General features: G+C 43.0%; 1 protein-coding gene and 1 pseudogene across 2 annotated transcripts; both read left to right on the top strand.

The window, feature by feature from the left end:
* Positions 1 to 91: 91 nt before the first annotated feature.
* On the top strand, positions 92 to 7,178 carry LOC123484416 (annotated as a pseudogene).
* Positions 7,179 to 7,937: 759 nt separating this feature from the next.
* LOC121554177 (secreted phosphoprotein 24) lies at positions 7,938 to 14,240 on the top strand. 2 transcript variants are annotated; one of them, XM_041867653.2, is made up of 6 exons: positions 7,938 to 8,042; positions 8,493 to 8,620; positions 10,968 to 11,090; positions 12,050 to 12,160; positions 13,579 to 13,630; positions 13,870 to 14,240. In XM_041867653.2, exons 1-6 carry the CDS (start codon positions 7,988 to 7,990, stop codon positions 13,890 to 13,892), a joined length of 492 nt encoding a protein of 163 aa, XP_041723587.1. In that variant the 5' UTR covers positions 7,938 to 7,987; the 3' UTR covers positions 13,893 to 14,240. The 2 variants fall into 2 exon arrangements, with proteins under 2 accessions (XP_041723587.1, XP_041723586.1); XM_041867652.2 differs by having other exon boundaries at positions 7,939 to 8,042; positions 13,812 to 14,240.
* The last annotated feature ends 2,073 nt before the right edge of the window (positions 14,241 to 16,313 follow it).

A 16,313-nucleotide genomic window follows, 5' to 3' on the forward strand; every position in this document is an offset into this window, starting at 1 on the left:
TATAATATGAACGTACGCGCTAACCTAAAATAAAAACCGATAGTGAACTCGCAGCACAAACAGTTCCGGTTTTAGAGGTTGTGTTGTCAAGATGTCTGTCCATGATCAACTTGCTCCAATGTTTGTGTGATCTAATCAGGTTGGTATTTTATGTACATATTTTTGTCTGAAGATGTTAATATTTGCCAAGCTAACTAGACAAAACATTGTGCGATTGATTGCTTTAGTCAGCTAGTTAGGTATTATAGCTAATCAGCTGGCTAGCTTAGTGTCAACAGCACATCACCTACGTTACAGCTAGCTAGCTAACGTTAAGCCAGCTATTATTTTATCGAAGTAATTCCTAGCCTATGTTCATCTGTTTATCAATATCGACTCGTGTAATTTTTCTTACTAAGCTAACGTTAGCTCTCGAAATCGCGTATTATCCGTGACGTAGGGTTTTCAGCGGTTAGCTTCGCCCACGCACGGTTGTTGGCTGCGTGTGAACTACAATTCCGACGCTGAGTGTGTGTTTTAACGTATAGAAACGTCAATCATCGCTTGCAAAACGGTTTCTGAAACATACGCTGATATGCCACCCCGTATCTTTCATGTCAGCTAGAAAGATGCATGATACATTTACACTTACTGTAGCAGTTTTATACAGATCCATAAACTGTGTGTGCATCCAATTGATGAACAACTACACTTCCTCCCCAGTTACGCTTACACACAGGTGTTCAGAGCAAGTTAGATAGCTAGCTAATTAGCACAGGTCATCACTAGTTACCACAGTCATAAACCCTGCCTATTTCTACAATTTCTCTTCTGAAAAAATCTGATTTTAAACCTAACCTAAAATTAAGAACAAAAAGCTACTTTTTATTTCCATGAATTTTACAATAGCCAATTTTGACTGTGGCTGTGTGGTAACAGTGACAACCAGATGACCGCCTATTTCTTCAATCTTTCTGTAAACAAGCAATGTAACATGGCCGTGTTGGGAACACTAACACTATCAAGATGTGTAGTAATTTAAACATTTGTTTTTTGAAAATTATTTATCTGATATGAAAAATACGTTCCTTATGTTTCCATAACCTTACAGCAAGCAATGCGTTTTTAGCATTCAGAACGATCGTTGGGGATCTTAACAAACCTCCCCTGGCCAGAATATACTGTCCTCAATAGGGTATATCAGCATATGTTTCGAAAACCGGTTTGAAAGCCATGATTATTTACGTTTAACGTTAAAACACATGGAGCCAATGGTGGGCGAATGTAACCGCTGAAAACCCTACGTACAGATAAGGTTTTTCGAGAGCTAGTTTAGAGTATAGATAATCAGTTTGACAGGGTTCCTGGGCCTTGTTCAGTAGTAACGTTAGGCGAACGTTGCAGGTAGAAATGTCATGAATAGAGCTGCTATAGGTCATATATGGTTCTGATATAGCTTATTCGACATGTCAGAGAGGCATGTTTGCTCTAGCTAGCTACATATCTGAGCATTCAGTAGTAAACAAACGCAGATGGTTGCAGATAGAAATGGCATGAATAGAGCTGAAGTGATTCCATATTCTACAAGTCAGAGATGCATGTTTGTTCTAGCTACATTATACATTTCTATCTGAGCGTTCCCGCAACGTTGTCTTACTGACTGGGCCCTACCTTTTCTGTAGAGCAGGTCTGTCACCTTATCTCTTATAGTTCTCTCATTACCCCAGGTTGTTGTGGACATTGCTTCTGCCATGCGTGTTTCTGTGCATGCTCCTGACCGCCATCCTGGTTGCGCCGTCATGGGTGTGCGCGTGTGGCTCAAGCGAGCAGGAACGCACGGCGGCGCGTGATGGAGCGTCCCACGGTGGCCTTCTTTCACCGTACTGCAGGGGGAGGTGGCGGTGAGAGAGTGTTGTGGTGTGCCCTCAGAGCTTTGCAGAATAGGTAAGGGAAAATTGCACATTCAATGCATGTCATCGCACCTTGATTAAGCTAAGCCACACCAGCTAATAATCACTGGTGACAAATATTCCTAGCTATAGGATTTTACTACAGAGTGCGCAGTGCATTCAGCATGAATAAGTTACTTTGGTGGCTTATCTACCTATTCTCAGCTTGCTACCCATGTTCAAGCATTATGTTGATTAGAATGTTGAGACAGTATGAAAAAAAAATCCATCTCCAACAGTAATTTGTTGCCATGTTCATTAGGCTCCAAAGGGAAGAAAACAGATTGGAACAGGGGGGGACTTAACGCCCATTTTAGTTTCCCCTTGCGTAAAATTTTCTGTTATGTGCCTAGTAGAACATCTCCCAGTCTTCCACATTAATTCACACACCTGGGTCATATTCACTAGGAACCAAATAGAAGCAAACAAACATACAGGGGAGGAAGTACTACCAACGGGGAGGGACTACCTGAACTTGTCCAATAAACTATTGTTTTCGTTGCAAAAGGGTCCATTGCAAAAGGGTTTACTACTGTATGCAATAATAAATATGGTCTTCTCCACGTCCCAGGTACCGAGATGTCAACTTCATGGTGTAGCGAAGGCGACCAGGAGTGTGACGGGTCAGCAGATTCTTGATGGCGCCCGGCTGCGCTTCAACATCCTTTTACCTAGAGCCGTCCAGTTTGTCTTCCTCAAACACCGCCTATTGGTCGAGGCCAGCCTCTTCCCCCACTTCACTCTGATTGGTCAGAGTGTAGGCTCAATCTTCCTTGGTTGGGAAGCCCCTTACGGAGTTTGTCCCAGATGTCCTACATTGACTCCATGGGTTACGCCTTCACTCTGCCTGTGTTTAAATACCTAGGGGGATGTCAAGTGGCTAGCTACGTGCACTACCCCACCATCAGCACAGCATGCTGTCAGTGGTGCGCGAGAAGAACCCCAGGTAGGTAATCGGCTCAAAGCCTGTTTCCCACTACAGACCCCGCAGCCCTTGAGACAGTCTTAACTAGGAATATACAGTGGCTTGCGATAGTATTCACCCCCCTTGGCATTTTCCTATTTTGTTGCCTTCCAACCTGGAATTAAAATTGATTTTTTGGGGTTTGTATCATTTGGTTTACACAACATGCCTACCACTTTGAAGATGCAAAATATTTTTTATCGTGAAACAAACAAGAAATAAAACACTAAACTTGAGCATATAACTATTCACCCCCCCAGTCAATACTTTGTAGAGCCACCTTTTGCAGCAATTACAGCTGCAAGTCTCTTGGGGTATGTCTCTATAAGCTTGGCACATCTAGCCACTGGGATTTTTGCCAATTCTTCAAAGCAAAACTGCTCCAGTCTCCCTTCAAGTTGGATGGGTTCCGCTGGTGTACAGCAATCTTTATGTCATACCACAGATTCTCAGTTGGATTGGGTCTGGGCTTTGACTAGGCCATTCCAAGACATTTAAATGTTGCTTAGGGTCATTGTCCTGCTGGAAGGTGAACCTCCGTCCCAGTCTCAAATCTCTGGAACACTGAAACAGGTTTCCCTCAAGAATTTCCCCTGTATTTAGCGCCATCCATCATTCCTTCAATTCTGACCAGTTTCCCAGTCCCTGCCGGTAGAAAAACATCCCCACAGAATGATGCTGCCATGGATGGTGTTCTTGGGGGTGATGAGAGGTGTTGGGTTTGCGCCAACATAGCGTTTTCCTTGATAGCCAAAAAGCTAAATTTTAGTCTCATCTGACCAGAGTACCTTCTTCCATATGTTTGGGGAGTCTCCACATGCCTTTTGGTGAACCCCAAATGTGTTTGCTTATTTTTCTTTAAGCAATGGCTTTTCCTGGCCACTCTTCCATAAAGCCCAGCTCTGTGGGCGTGCGGCAAAGTGGTCCTATGGAAAGATGCTCCAATCTCTGCTGTGGAGCTTTGCAGCTCCTTCAGGGTTATCTTTGGTCTCTTTGTTGCCTCCCTGATTAATGCCCTCCTTGCCTGGTCTGTGAGTTTTGGTGGCGGCCCTCTCTTGGCAGGTTTGTTGTGGTGCCATATTCTTTCAATTTTTTAATAATGTATTTAATGGTGCTCGTGGGGACGTTCAAAGTTTCTGATATTTTTTTATAACCCAACCCTGATCTGTACTTCTCCACAACTTTGTCCATTACCTGTTTGGAGAGCTCCTTGGTCTTCATGGTGCCGCTTGCTTGGTGGTGCCCCTTGCTTAGTGGTGTTGCAGACTCTGGGGGCCCTTCGAACAGGTGTTATATGTATGAGGTCATGTGACAGATCATGTGACACTTAGATTGCGAAGGTGGACTTTATTTAACTAATTATGTGACTTCATAGCAAAGGGGGGTGACTACATATACACGCACCACTTTTCTGTTATTTATTTTTTTGAAACACGTAATGTTTTTCACTTCACCAATTTGGACTATTTTGTGTATGTCCATTACATTAAATCCAAATAAAAATCAATTTAAATTACAGGTTGTAATGCAACAAAGTAGGTAAAAGCCAAGGGGGATGAATACTTTTGCAAGGCACTGTAGCCTGGTCCATATCTGAATGTGCTTTGGCCAACGCCTCTGACTGTTTTGTCAATGTCATCTGACTACCATTGCATGACAATGTTAGTCAGAGAAGTTAGCTAAAAGCTCACCTACAGATCTGACCTACTTGACCTAACTAAATCAGGATCAAATCAGGCTAAGGGGAATATGGGATTTGCAAATACTCTGGAAATTTACCAGCACTAACTAACACGTTGCACTGCTATCATTGTTATGACTGTCATCAAGCCAGCATCAATCAGTGTTGTTCATGTTGTAACTTCGGTCCACTTTTCACTTAGTGAGTCATTGACATCCATACATGACTTCCTCTTGTTGTGCATGCTTCCTTTTACCTCACCTGATCCTATCATGTTTCTTTCCCCATTCCCTAACCAACCTCCCACTATGTTTCCAGGTTCAACAACGCAGACTACATCTCCAACAACCTGTTCCTGAGCGCAGTCAAGGTGGTCTACTACTGCCTGCTGGCGCTGCTCTGGTCTGGCCGGCTCCTGCGGCGGCGTGGTCATGGTCAACTCCAGCTGGACCCTGAACCACATCCTGACCCTGTGGCGAGCAACCAACCGCACCTGCCTAGTCTTCCCGCCCTGCGACACCCACGCCTTCCTCCAGCTCCCATTGGAAGAGGACTCGGACCGGAAGTGCCATTCCATCGTTTCCATTGGTCAGTTTCGAGCCGGAGAAGGACCACCGGCTTCAGATTGGCGCCTTCCGAAAGGTGCTGCAGAGGAAAGAGCGGGGGCCGGGAAAGGGAGTCGCTGAGGTTGGTGCTGATTGGTGGATGCCGGAACCAAGAAGGATGAGGATAGGGTGTTGATACCGAGGGGGCTGTGCCAGAGCTGGGCGTGGCGGACGTGGAGTTTAAACTCAGCGTCGCGTTTGAGGAGCTGAAGAGGGGAGTTGGGGGAAGCTGCGGTGGGACTGCACACCATGTGGAGCGGACACTTCGGCATAGGTAAATACAGAAATAGAATTACTATCATTCTATACTACTGTCATTCTATTTCTATTATTAAAAACACCTGGAGTGGCTATTATTCCAATGCAAAGCTCGTTCTCTCTACATACTCAACATTTAGTACCGTATAATCCTGTACTGAATGGAGTCTGTCCGCTCTATTCAACAGCCCATTCTGAAATTGTAGTACATTGTTCTGTTACAATATGCTTTTGTTAATCACCAGTGCAAAGACCTTGTTTGATTGCTAACATCCTCCTCGATATAAATGAAAGATGAAGACATACAGGCATTTTTTACTGCCCATAGCAAGTTTCCCAAAATGGTTAGGTTGCTAGCCAGGTGGCGGTTATCACTAAAATGCTTGTGTGCCTTCATCTTTCAGTGTTAAAAATAAATGCAGTCTTAGGTAATGCAGTTAAACATCCAGTAATGTGTCTACCTAACTTTAAAGCCAGCACTTACCCTGTACCTTCTGCTCTCCTCTGTTCCCAGGGGTGGTTGAGTGCATGGCAGCTGGGACCGTCATCCTGGCCCACAAGTCTGGAGGCCCCAGGCTGGACATTGTGGTGCCCTACGAGGGCGGCCAGACAGGTTTCCTGGCCGAGGATGAGGATGGCTACGCAGATGCCATGGAGCGGATCCTGGCCCTGTCACCCCTCAGCCCGCCTGGAGATCCGGCGCTTAGCGCCCGCCTCTCAGTCACCCGCTTCTCCGACCAGGAGTTTGAGGCCTGCTTCCTGGCCGCCATGGAGCCTCTCATGGGGACACTGGAGCGATGAGGGGAGGGGTATGGGTGGAGGAGTGTCTGTGGGTGGAAGTGTGTGTGTCACAGGCTCATGGGTGTGTGTGTGCAGGTGCACGCATGCGCATTGATACCTGGTTGATTGCATAGATTTGTGTTGGTGGTTGAGGGACTAAAACTCATGCTTGTACTGCCTTGGCACATTTTGGCATACTAGCCATTCCTTTAGTTGACATAGGATACAGATTGCGTTAAAATGCACAAGGAATACCTTGACTGAAATGAAAGAGAGATGTATTTATTGACATGTCAGTCCAGGCGTCCACACTCTTTCTAGAGGGCCGTACTGTATGTTTAGTATTTATGTTTTCAAGACCCATTCCATTTTTCCAATGTATTTGTACTTGAGGCATAACATTTTTTGTGCTCGTCGAACCTCCTTCAAGTTCCCAGTCTCAATTGTTAAAGCATACAGAAATATGGCTAGTAGACTAGATGAGTGCTTGTCTAGCAAGGACTGGACACAACTGCTCACTGTGATTTTGATGGCATTCCAGGTTGTCTTTTTGCAGTCAAACTACAAATCTCAGAAGATTTGTTATAATAAGAAAATTAGGTGGGTGCTTACGTTTGTCCTATTTCACACACGTGCATGTGTGAAATTGACATTTTTGTTTTTTTCATATCCCACTCAGTCAGGGATCAGTCATTAATGACGGCGACCCTGGAGCAATTAGGGTTAAGTGCCTTGCTCACGGGCACATCAACATTGTTGACCTTGTCGGCTCTGGGATTTGAACCAGCGACCTTTCAGTTACTGACCCAGATCTCCTAACCGCTAGGCTACATACAGTATTAATGTGGTTCTTGGGATGTGAAACACTTCTCTAGGCGTTGTGAGATCTTATCTCTTGTGTAGTGTGACTACAAAAAAGACAACCTGGAATGCCGGCAGTGTGTCTGACATTGATGATGACATCCTTGGGTAGGGACGAGCCTGTAGAGACCAACTTCACAATCCTGATGATGACTGTGCTGTAATAATTATTTTGTTACTGTTTAAAATAACTAAAGTACTGTTCTGTATCCTAAGTAGGAAGTATTTTTTATATTAAAACATTTTATAAAATTGTTTTTGTCATCTTTAGTGCAATGATAAATTAATCAACAAGCATTTTAGAGTACAATGAACATGTGGACGTCAGTGTTTCAACTTGAATGATGCCGGGAAAAAGGACATTTTGCCCTATTGTCAAAAGTAAAAACATGAATGGGACGATCAGAAACACAACTGTTGTGCCGGTCTTCTTCTTGCACCCACAATTTTTACTTATCTATTTCTTACTTAACACTTATTTTCTTAACTGCATTGTTGGTTAAGGGCTTGTAAGTAAGCATTTCACTAAGGTCTACACCTGTTTGTATTTGATTTGTCTGTTTTTGCTAGCACTGCCTCCGCATATGGCGGCTATTTTGAAGGTTTTACTTGCAATTATTGTGATATGTAGTTGTTTGCACTGATTGTAAGTGCATCTGCTACATGACTGAAATGTAAATGAACATGTGGCAAGTTTAGTTCCAGGAAGAAGACTACTTCAAAGTAATGAGATTTCAGCCTGTAGGTCAATACTGTTGGCATTGAAATAAACCAAAATAACTAAGGTCAGTCAGTGCCTTGGCAAGGAGGAGGTGACAGGAGGGAGAGGGCAGGGTAGAGGCTGATCGTACTGTATTTAAGGAATGGGGGAGTTGATGATCGAGGTGTTTTGTTTTATGCTGGACAGAAGATGAAGTGGTGTGTTGTTCTCCTGCTGGCCTTGCTGCAGTCTTTGTGCTGCTCAGGTAAGTGATATACAATCCTTTCTGGTGTAGAACTCAACTTTGCAGCTGCCTCTGATAGTGCTATACATGCCTCATTCTATTTACTGTAAGTCGCTTTGGATAAAAGCGTCTGCTAAATGGCTTATTATTTATTTGATTTGTAATTTGCGTCCCGGTCAGGTGAAGTCAGGGTCAGGTGAAGTCTGGGTTTGTGTTCATTGGGCACCAAACTGAAAGAGAAATGGGGAGGAATAAGAAATGCTTATTGTTGGTTGTTGTTGCAAAACTGTTTGCTACGGTGAGCCCTAATGAACACGACCCAGTTCAAGGTATTATATTAATCAATGACAAAAAATAATCATTCACAATGCTGACAACAGGGACCCAGGACAATATTACCTCCCAAATACCCCTGATGTGAAATGTACTGTATGTGTGCTCAGTCTCCTCTGTTACCTTTGACCTCTGCAGGCTTGCCCCTGTACCAGTCAGAGCTGGCTTCCATGGCAGACAAGGCTCTTGTCGTGACCATGACCCAAGTCAACAATCTGTACGCTGGCCTTCGTCTATACCGAGTCACCCGTGGCTCTGTCAAAAGGGTAGGTGTCTTCTCACCCCTAACCTCATAGTGGAATGGCTACATTTACAGTGCCTTCAGAAAGTATTCATACCCCTTGACTTATTCCACATTTTCTTGTGTTACAGCCTGAATTTAAAATTGATTAAATATACTTTTTTTCTCAACCATCTACACAATACCCCATAATGACAAAGTGAAAACATGTTTTTAGAAATGTATTGAAAATGAAATAAAGCAACTGAGTTAGGAAGGACGCCTATATATTTAGTGACTGGGTGTATTGACACCAAAGTTAATGAATAACTTCACCATGCTCAAAGGGATATTCAATGTCTGTTTTTGTTTTTTTACTCATCTACCAATAGGTGCTCTTCTTTGCGAGGCATTGGACAATCTCCCTGGTCTTTGTGGTTGAAATTCACTGCTCGACTGAGGGACCTTACAGATAATTGTATGTGAAGGGGGAAAGATAGTCAAACACTTATTGCACACAGTCAATTCAACTTATTATGTGACTTGTTAAGCAAATTATTACTCCTGAACTTATTTAGGCTTGCCATAAGAAAGGGGTTGAATACTTTTCAGATTTTCATTTTTAATTCATTTTAAAAAATGTCTAAAAACATTCCATTTTGACATTATGTGGTATTTTGTGTAGGCCAGTGACACAAAATCTCAATGTAATATATTTTAAATTCAACAAAATGTGGTAAAGGGGTCTATTCAATCCACATTGCGGGGAGTTCAGCCATGAAATTTAAGGGCAATGTTCCTGCTTTAGTGGTAAACACTGCATATGTCAGCTCAATCAGAAATTACCTTGACATTAATACAATTTATTTATGGTACTTTTTCTCCCTGCCTCATGGGTCTCCCCGGTCACAGTTGGCTAGGACACAGCCTGGGATCGAACCTGGGTCTGTAGTGATGCAGTGCCTTAGACTGCTGCGCCACTCGGGAGGCCTTACCTTGACATTTCTATCGCAGAATCTGTAACACTTCAGCTTTACAGATTGAATATAGCTCCTACTATAGGAAAGTACTATTTCTCAAACATTTTGTGCACAACTTTGTTTACATCCCTGTTAGTGAGCATTTCTCCTTTGCCAAGATAATCCATCCACCTGACAGGTGTGGCATATCAAGAAGCTGATTAAACAGCATGATCATTACTCAGGTGCACCTTGTTCTGGGGACAATAAAAGGCCATTCTAAAATGTGCAGTTTTGTCACCAACACAATGTCAGATGTCTCAAGTTTTGAGGGAGCGTGCAATCGGCATGCTGACTGCAGGAACGTCCACCAGAGCTGTTGCCAGAGAATTGAATGTTCATAAGCCGCCTCCAACATCGTTTTACAGAATTTTGCAGTATGTCCAAGCGGCCTCACAACCGCAGACCACGTGTATGGTGTCGTGTGGGTGAGCGGTTTGCTGATGTCAACGTTGTGAGTGTCCCATGCTGGCAGTGGCGTTATGGTATGGGCAGGCATAAGCTACGGACAACGAACACAATTGCATCTTATCGATGGCAATTTAAAATGCAGAGATACCGTCGAGATCCTGAGGCCCATTGTTGTGCCAGTCATCTGCCACCATCACCTCATGTTTCAGCATGATAATGCTAAGCCCCCATGTTGCAAGGATCTGTACAATTCCTGGAAGCTGAAAATGTCCCAGTTCTTCCATGGCCTGCATACTCACCAGACATGTCAGCCATTGAGAATGTTTGGGATGCTCTGGATCGACATGTACGACAGTGTGTTCCAGTTCCCGCCAATATCCAGCAACTTCGCACAGCCATTGAAGAGTGGGACAACATTCCACAGGCCACAATGGTAACAGCCTGATCAACTCTATGCCGAAGCGGACGCGCTGCATGAGGAAAATGTGGTCACACCAGATACTGACTGTTTTCTGATATGTGACCAACAGATGGATATCTGTATTCCCAGTTATGTAAATCCATAGATTAGGGCCTAATTTATTTAAATTGACTGATTTCCTTTATGAATGGTAACTCAGTAAAATCTTTGAAATTGTTGCATGTTGCGTTTTAGATTTTTGTTCAGTATACATTAACAAGTCTATCTAGCCTACCAATTCCCTCACATCCCTGAATGGCCTCACAGGCACCATCCCACTTCTGACACCAATGTAGCAAATCAAACTTTCTAACCTCTGCTCACTTGGTGAAGATCGTAGCAAGCATACCTAGGTATGGGTCGTTACATTACTGGTTTTTTTTCATAAACGTCATCACATAGATGGGTTAAATACGGAAGACACATTTCAGATGAATGCATTCAGATGTACAACTGACTAGGTATCCCCGTTTCCCTTGCCCTTAATGTTTCTTGTCTTCCAGGTTGTTCCTATAGGATTGAACACATATGACCTGATGATGAACTTTGGGATAAAGGAGACAGACTGTCTGAAGAGCTCTGGAGAAGACCCACAGAGATGTGCTTTCAGACTGGGCTTCTTTGTGGTGAGACCCAATCCTAGCAATCTATGGCTTACACAGGCAGCCCAATTCTGATATTTTTCCTGATTATTGGCAAAATAAAATAAATGATTTGTCAAAAGACCAATTAGTGAATAAAAGTTCAGAATTGTGCTGCCTGTGTAAACGCAGCCTATGACCTCAGTACAAGAAGTAGATCAGGGGCCGTATGTATCAAGCATCTCAGAGTAAGAGTGATGATCTAGGATCGGTTTTCCCTTTTAGATCATAAGTAATAAAAATACACTATGGACAGGGAGGACCTGATCCTAGATCAGCACTCAACTCTATACACTACTTTGAGACTGACATTTTCTGATAAACTACCACACTGACTCAGTACAATAAATAATTCCTCCCCAATACATAGCTAACGAAGGATTGGGACTGATAAATACATGACCACATCTCTTTAGCAAATTATTTTCTTGACCCACAAATTCAAAATATTTTCTAAATCTAGGACCAGATGAACAGGAAAAATACCTACATAAACTGCAGTAGCTGTATTTTACATCAATACCGGATAACAATATGAGCAAATTGTTTGCGTTTGGTCCTGGACAGAGATAACTGTGATAGTCCGCTAAAGGGTTTGTGGGGTTCATCTTTAAACTGACGGTTTTTAGGACATAGTCTACTGTTGACAGACTCCACACACTGTTGATTTTGGCATGGGATGCTGTGTTTGTTGTGACAGACAGGGGAGAACAGAATGTCACCAAATTAGTTTTTCTCTGTCCTGATCATTCCAACAGGACTGGTGCCTGTTATAAAAGCTAGGTTTATAAACGCTAAAGATATAGATTTTTAGATAGAGGGAAGCCTTCATTGTGCATTCATACTGTACTAGCATACTGATCAAAGTGCTTTAATGTATGCCCATTCTTTTCTTCTCTCTTAACTGCCACTAATCCTCCTTTCCCTCGTACCCTCTCTCCCAGCCGGCCGCCTCCTGCGCCGCACGTGTGCGCGTCACTGCAGAGTTCACCCAGGTTGTGTCCCTGAACTGTGGCCAGGACAGCTCCAGCAGCTCCGAGTCCAGTAGTGAAGAGGTGAGAGAGGGAGGGACAGAGAGAGGGGGGATGCCCAATAGATGAAGAGAATATAAGGGTGTTTTCACCTTATTCCTCTTTAAAATAACCGATCTCAGTCCTCTTTAAAGTGAACTCTGGGGTGAAAAAAAGAAAAATAACACTGCCCTTGGATTTGAATGAGGACTCAGCTCTCTTGCCAGTTCACTTTAACATTTATGTGGTCTGAGTCCTCTTTGCATTCACATTGCTATGCTTAGAAAATAACCAAGATTTCTTTCCAACATTTACTCAATGCACTCTGGGTAAATATACAGTGCACGACAAGCCATACATACCATCAGAACCTGTTATCGGACAGCCAGGGATGTCCCTACATACATTTTGGAAGCTAATAATGTAGTTTGCATTTAGTTACAAAATAAGACATACTAATTATAATCAAAATATAATATTTACATGTAAAAATTACTGGTAACAGGATAAATGGCAGAACAATCATTGCAGATTAAATAATGCTTTAATTGAAAATGTTATACTTAAAATTGTACCGCTAACCTGCACATCATCTTTTTTAGTTTGTGGCACTAATGTGAGGGGCTATGGCAGGGGAAACGGTTTTGCAGGAGCTTGTAGTGCTTGGTGGGGAAGTAATGATAAGTGAACCTGGAGAGCTTTGTGTTCACATTGCACAAGAAAAGTGAGCCACCTCTCGAGATGGTCTCAGTTCGGTTTGCTTCGGGGGCTCTTCTGAGGGGTCTGAGTTCCTTTGAAGCATTCACACTGCACAAAAAATGCTAAACAAACCGGACTGAGTTCCCAAAAATTGTCTTAAAGGGACCAAGTGCGAAAACACCCTAAGAGATGCCCAATCCCAAAATCAACCCCTTTTAGGGCCTTTATCTTTAAGGATTTGATACGTACAAGTGATATGATAAAAATTCCACCTAGCCTATCAGAGGGCAAGGTTTAGTTAATACCATTCATCTGATACCTATCCAATCCTTTCAGATGGACATTGAGTGCCTAGAGGTAGAGGGTTCAGTTTGGGATTGATCATCAAAACCCCCGTTTATACCTGGTTATAACTTGCGTCATTTGTCCTGATCATGTCCACATTGTGATTGTGCCCACACTTTTAGACAGGCGTAGACAATCAAGACACATTGTGATCTGCTTGTGATCAGATCATCCTGCCCACCTCCGGAGGTAGTCAGACACACTTTGTGTATGGATATCTTACAAGTGTAGACAGATCTTGACAGAGAAACCATTTAAAGGGTGGAATAATGATGACTTAAAGTCATTGATTGTGTGCACAATCAGAATGTAGACAAGATCAGGACAAAGGATCCATGTTAGCACCAGGTATAAACAGAGCTGAAGTGTCCGGCTGGGCCATACAGAAAAATAACTAAATCCAGATTCTCTATCAACAGAACTTCACGAGGAAGAGGCAGCAGTTGAATGTGCAACCATTCGGGAACAGGGGTAAGCAAACCTAGCCTGTTCCCAAATCTGTTCTTGCGGTCTTTCAATCTCCTTTGGTCAGTTGGCAAGACGGCGCAAACAGATCTAGGAACCAGGCTAAAGCAAACCTGCTTCAGGTGACACCAATGTATAGAACACAAAAAATAATCATTGTGATAACCAAAATAATTTCCTGCTGCAGGCCCTGCCCCAACTGGCTTCTCTGAGGCCCCTCTCTTTACCAGCCACTCTTTCCCCAGACAGGAAGTGGAGCCTCAGCTGATCCCAAGGGGCGACAGCATCAGCAACCACCTGGAGTGACTCGGCAAGACACACAAAGAATACACTATTCAGTGATGTGAAACATTCGGAGTGTTGCAGATATAATTGTACTGTATAGAGCTGACACAATTCCCTATTCTATCTGACAGACAACTGTGTCTGTTCTACACAATACATTTATATCTGAACATTCTGTAACGTGATCCTCCTGATCAGGCCCCTGGGGACTCTCTCTGTACCATCAGGCCCTGACAGTACTTGTAGGAGAGCAGGGAGCTTAGGAAGTTCTGATGGTAGCGCTGGAACATTATAAGAGAACATTTCCAATTAAATTGATTACTCGTCTGAATGAGAGTCGTCATTCATTTTCATGATCAGTAAGTGGGACATACACGTTTCTTTTAGGGAAATTGTATCCTCTGATGCCTCTGGAATGTAATAGATGTGATCACTTCTATGAATGACAAATGATCCACTGGCCATCGTCATTGAAATACACATGCAGGGATCTGAGTGATCCTGTGTCACCTGTGTATGCAGGACATGTGGCGACCACAAGGCGGCACTCAAAGCCCATCAACGCTGAACCCAGAGCTACATTCCATCTTATTATCATAGATATGTGTTTGGCTGTGTTTATACAGGCCGCACAATTCTGATATTTTGCCAAATTATTGTCAATAGAGCTGATTTGACTAGTCAAAAGACCAATTAGTGGAAGAAAATGATCAAATTGGGTGGCCTGTGTATAAACGCAGACTTTGTTCTACACTGAGTGTACAAAACATTAGGAACACCTTCCTAATATTTAGTTGCACCCCCTTTTGTCCTCGGAACAGCCTCAATTCATCGGGGCATGGACTCGATAAGGTGTCGAAAGCGTTCTACAGGGATGCTGGCCCATGTTGACTCCAATGCTTCCCACAGTTGTGTCAAATTGGCTGGATGTCCTTTGGGTGGTGGACCATTTTTGATACATGGGAAACTGTTGGGCTTGAAAAACCCAGCAACGTTGCAGTTCTTGACACACTCAATCCGGTGCGCCTGGCACCTACTACCATACCCTGTTCAAAGGCTATTAAATATCGTCTTGCCCATTCACCTTCTGAATAGCACACACAATCCATGTCTCAAGGCTTAAAAATCCTTCTTTAACCGGTCTCCTCCATCTACACTGATTGAAGTGGATTTAACAAGTGACAACAATTAGGGATCATAGCTTTCACCTGGATTCACCTGGTCAGTGTGTCATGGAAAGAGCAGCTGTTTTGTACACAGCGTATATGTATGTTTATTATACCAGTGACGTGTAGAATACTCTTCTAGAATACAACAGGACACGCCGAGTGGTGTAGCACGTAAAAATAGTAAGTCCCCGCAGCAATGTTCCAACATCTAGTGGAAAGCCTTCCCAGAAGAGCAGAGGTTGTTATAGCAGCAAAAGGGGGAACAACTCCATATTAATGTCCATGATTTTGATGAGCAGGTGTCCACATTCTTTTGGTAATGTAGTGTATGTCAGATCAAGGAAGGAAGCATTAGATGCTCTAGCCTCAATATTTAAATTTCATTATTTCACAACAGTAGGGATAAAGGGACAATCTGGGATTGGTACATCCAATTTGACTTTTCAATTAATTATACATAGCCATTGATTATTTTAGAATAATGCCTTTTGAGCTTAATTACATCTGCCACAATCAAAACCCAAAATATAAGCTTGTTTTACTCCATTGCATTCCCGGTAAACGCTGCAGATGTCGGCTCAATCGTAAATTACCTTTAGATGGCACATAGTTGACAGGCGCAAGTGAATTCAATCCCGGCCCTGGTAAAAAATAATAATTATGAATAGTTTGCATCAATCTAGGAATTCTTGAGTGGTTAGATTGCTCCAGCCCCATTCCTTAGCTATTTTGCAAAAATGTGTGTTTGAATTGCAGATTGCCCCTTTAAGGTAACCAATAAATGAACCATAGACTTGGTGATAAACGAGACAGTGAGACATGGTCGAGGTATGACTTGAACATTTATATTGTGATCTTCGGTTTATATGCAAGAAGAGACATTCAGTCTGCAATCTCCCCCCGTTTTCTTCATTTACTTTCATTTGGCCCCCAAAATCAGATACACAACACTTCAATAATTTAATGCCTACTTCAGTTTGACATACTGCAAACCAACAACCTGAAAAGGATGATATTCAGTCATGAAAATACACAGGCTCTGGGGTGAAGTTTCCCCTAGGTACAGATCTAGGATCAGCTTTCCTGCCCCCAATCTTAAACATTAGTGGTAAAAATGCGAAACTGACCCAAGATCAGCGTCTAGAGCCAACTTCACCAATACAGAGTCTCTCAAGGGCATTAAGCAAGATTAATATGACAGCATGTTTTAAATGTGTCTAGTAGTGGTCCCAAAA

The sequence above is a fragment of the Coregonus clupeaformis genome, unplaced genomic scaffold, assembly GCF_020615455.1.
Source record: "Coregonus clupeaformis isolate EN_2021a unplaced genomic scaffold, ASM2061545v1 scaf0305, whole genome shotgun sequence".
In the NCBI taxonomy this organism is placed as follows: Eukaryota; Metazoa; Chordata; class Actinopteri; order Salmoniformes; family Salmonidae; genus Coregonus; species Coregonus clupeaformis.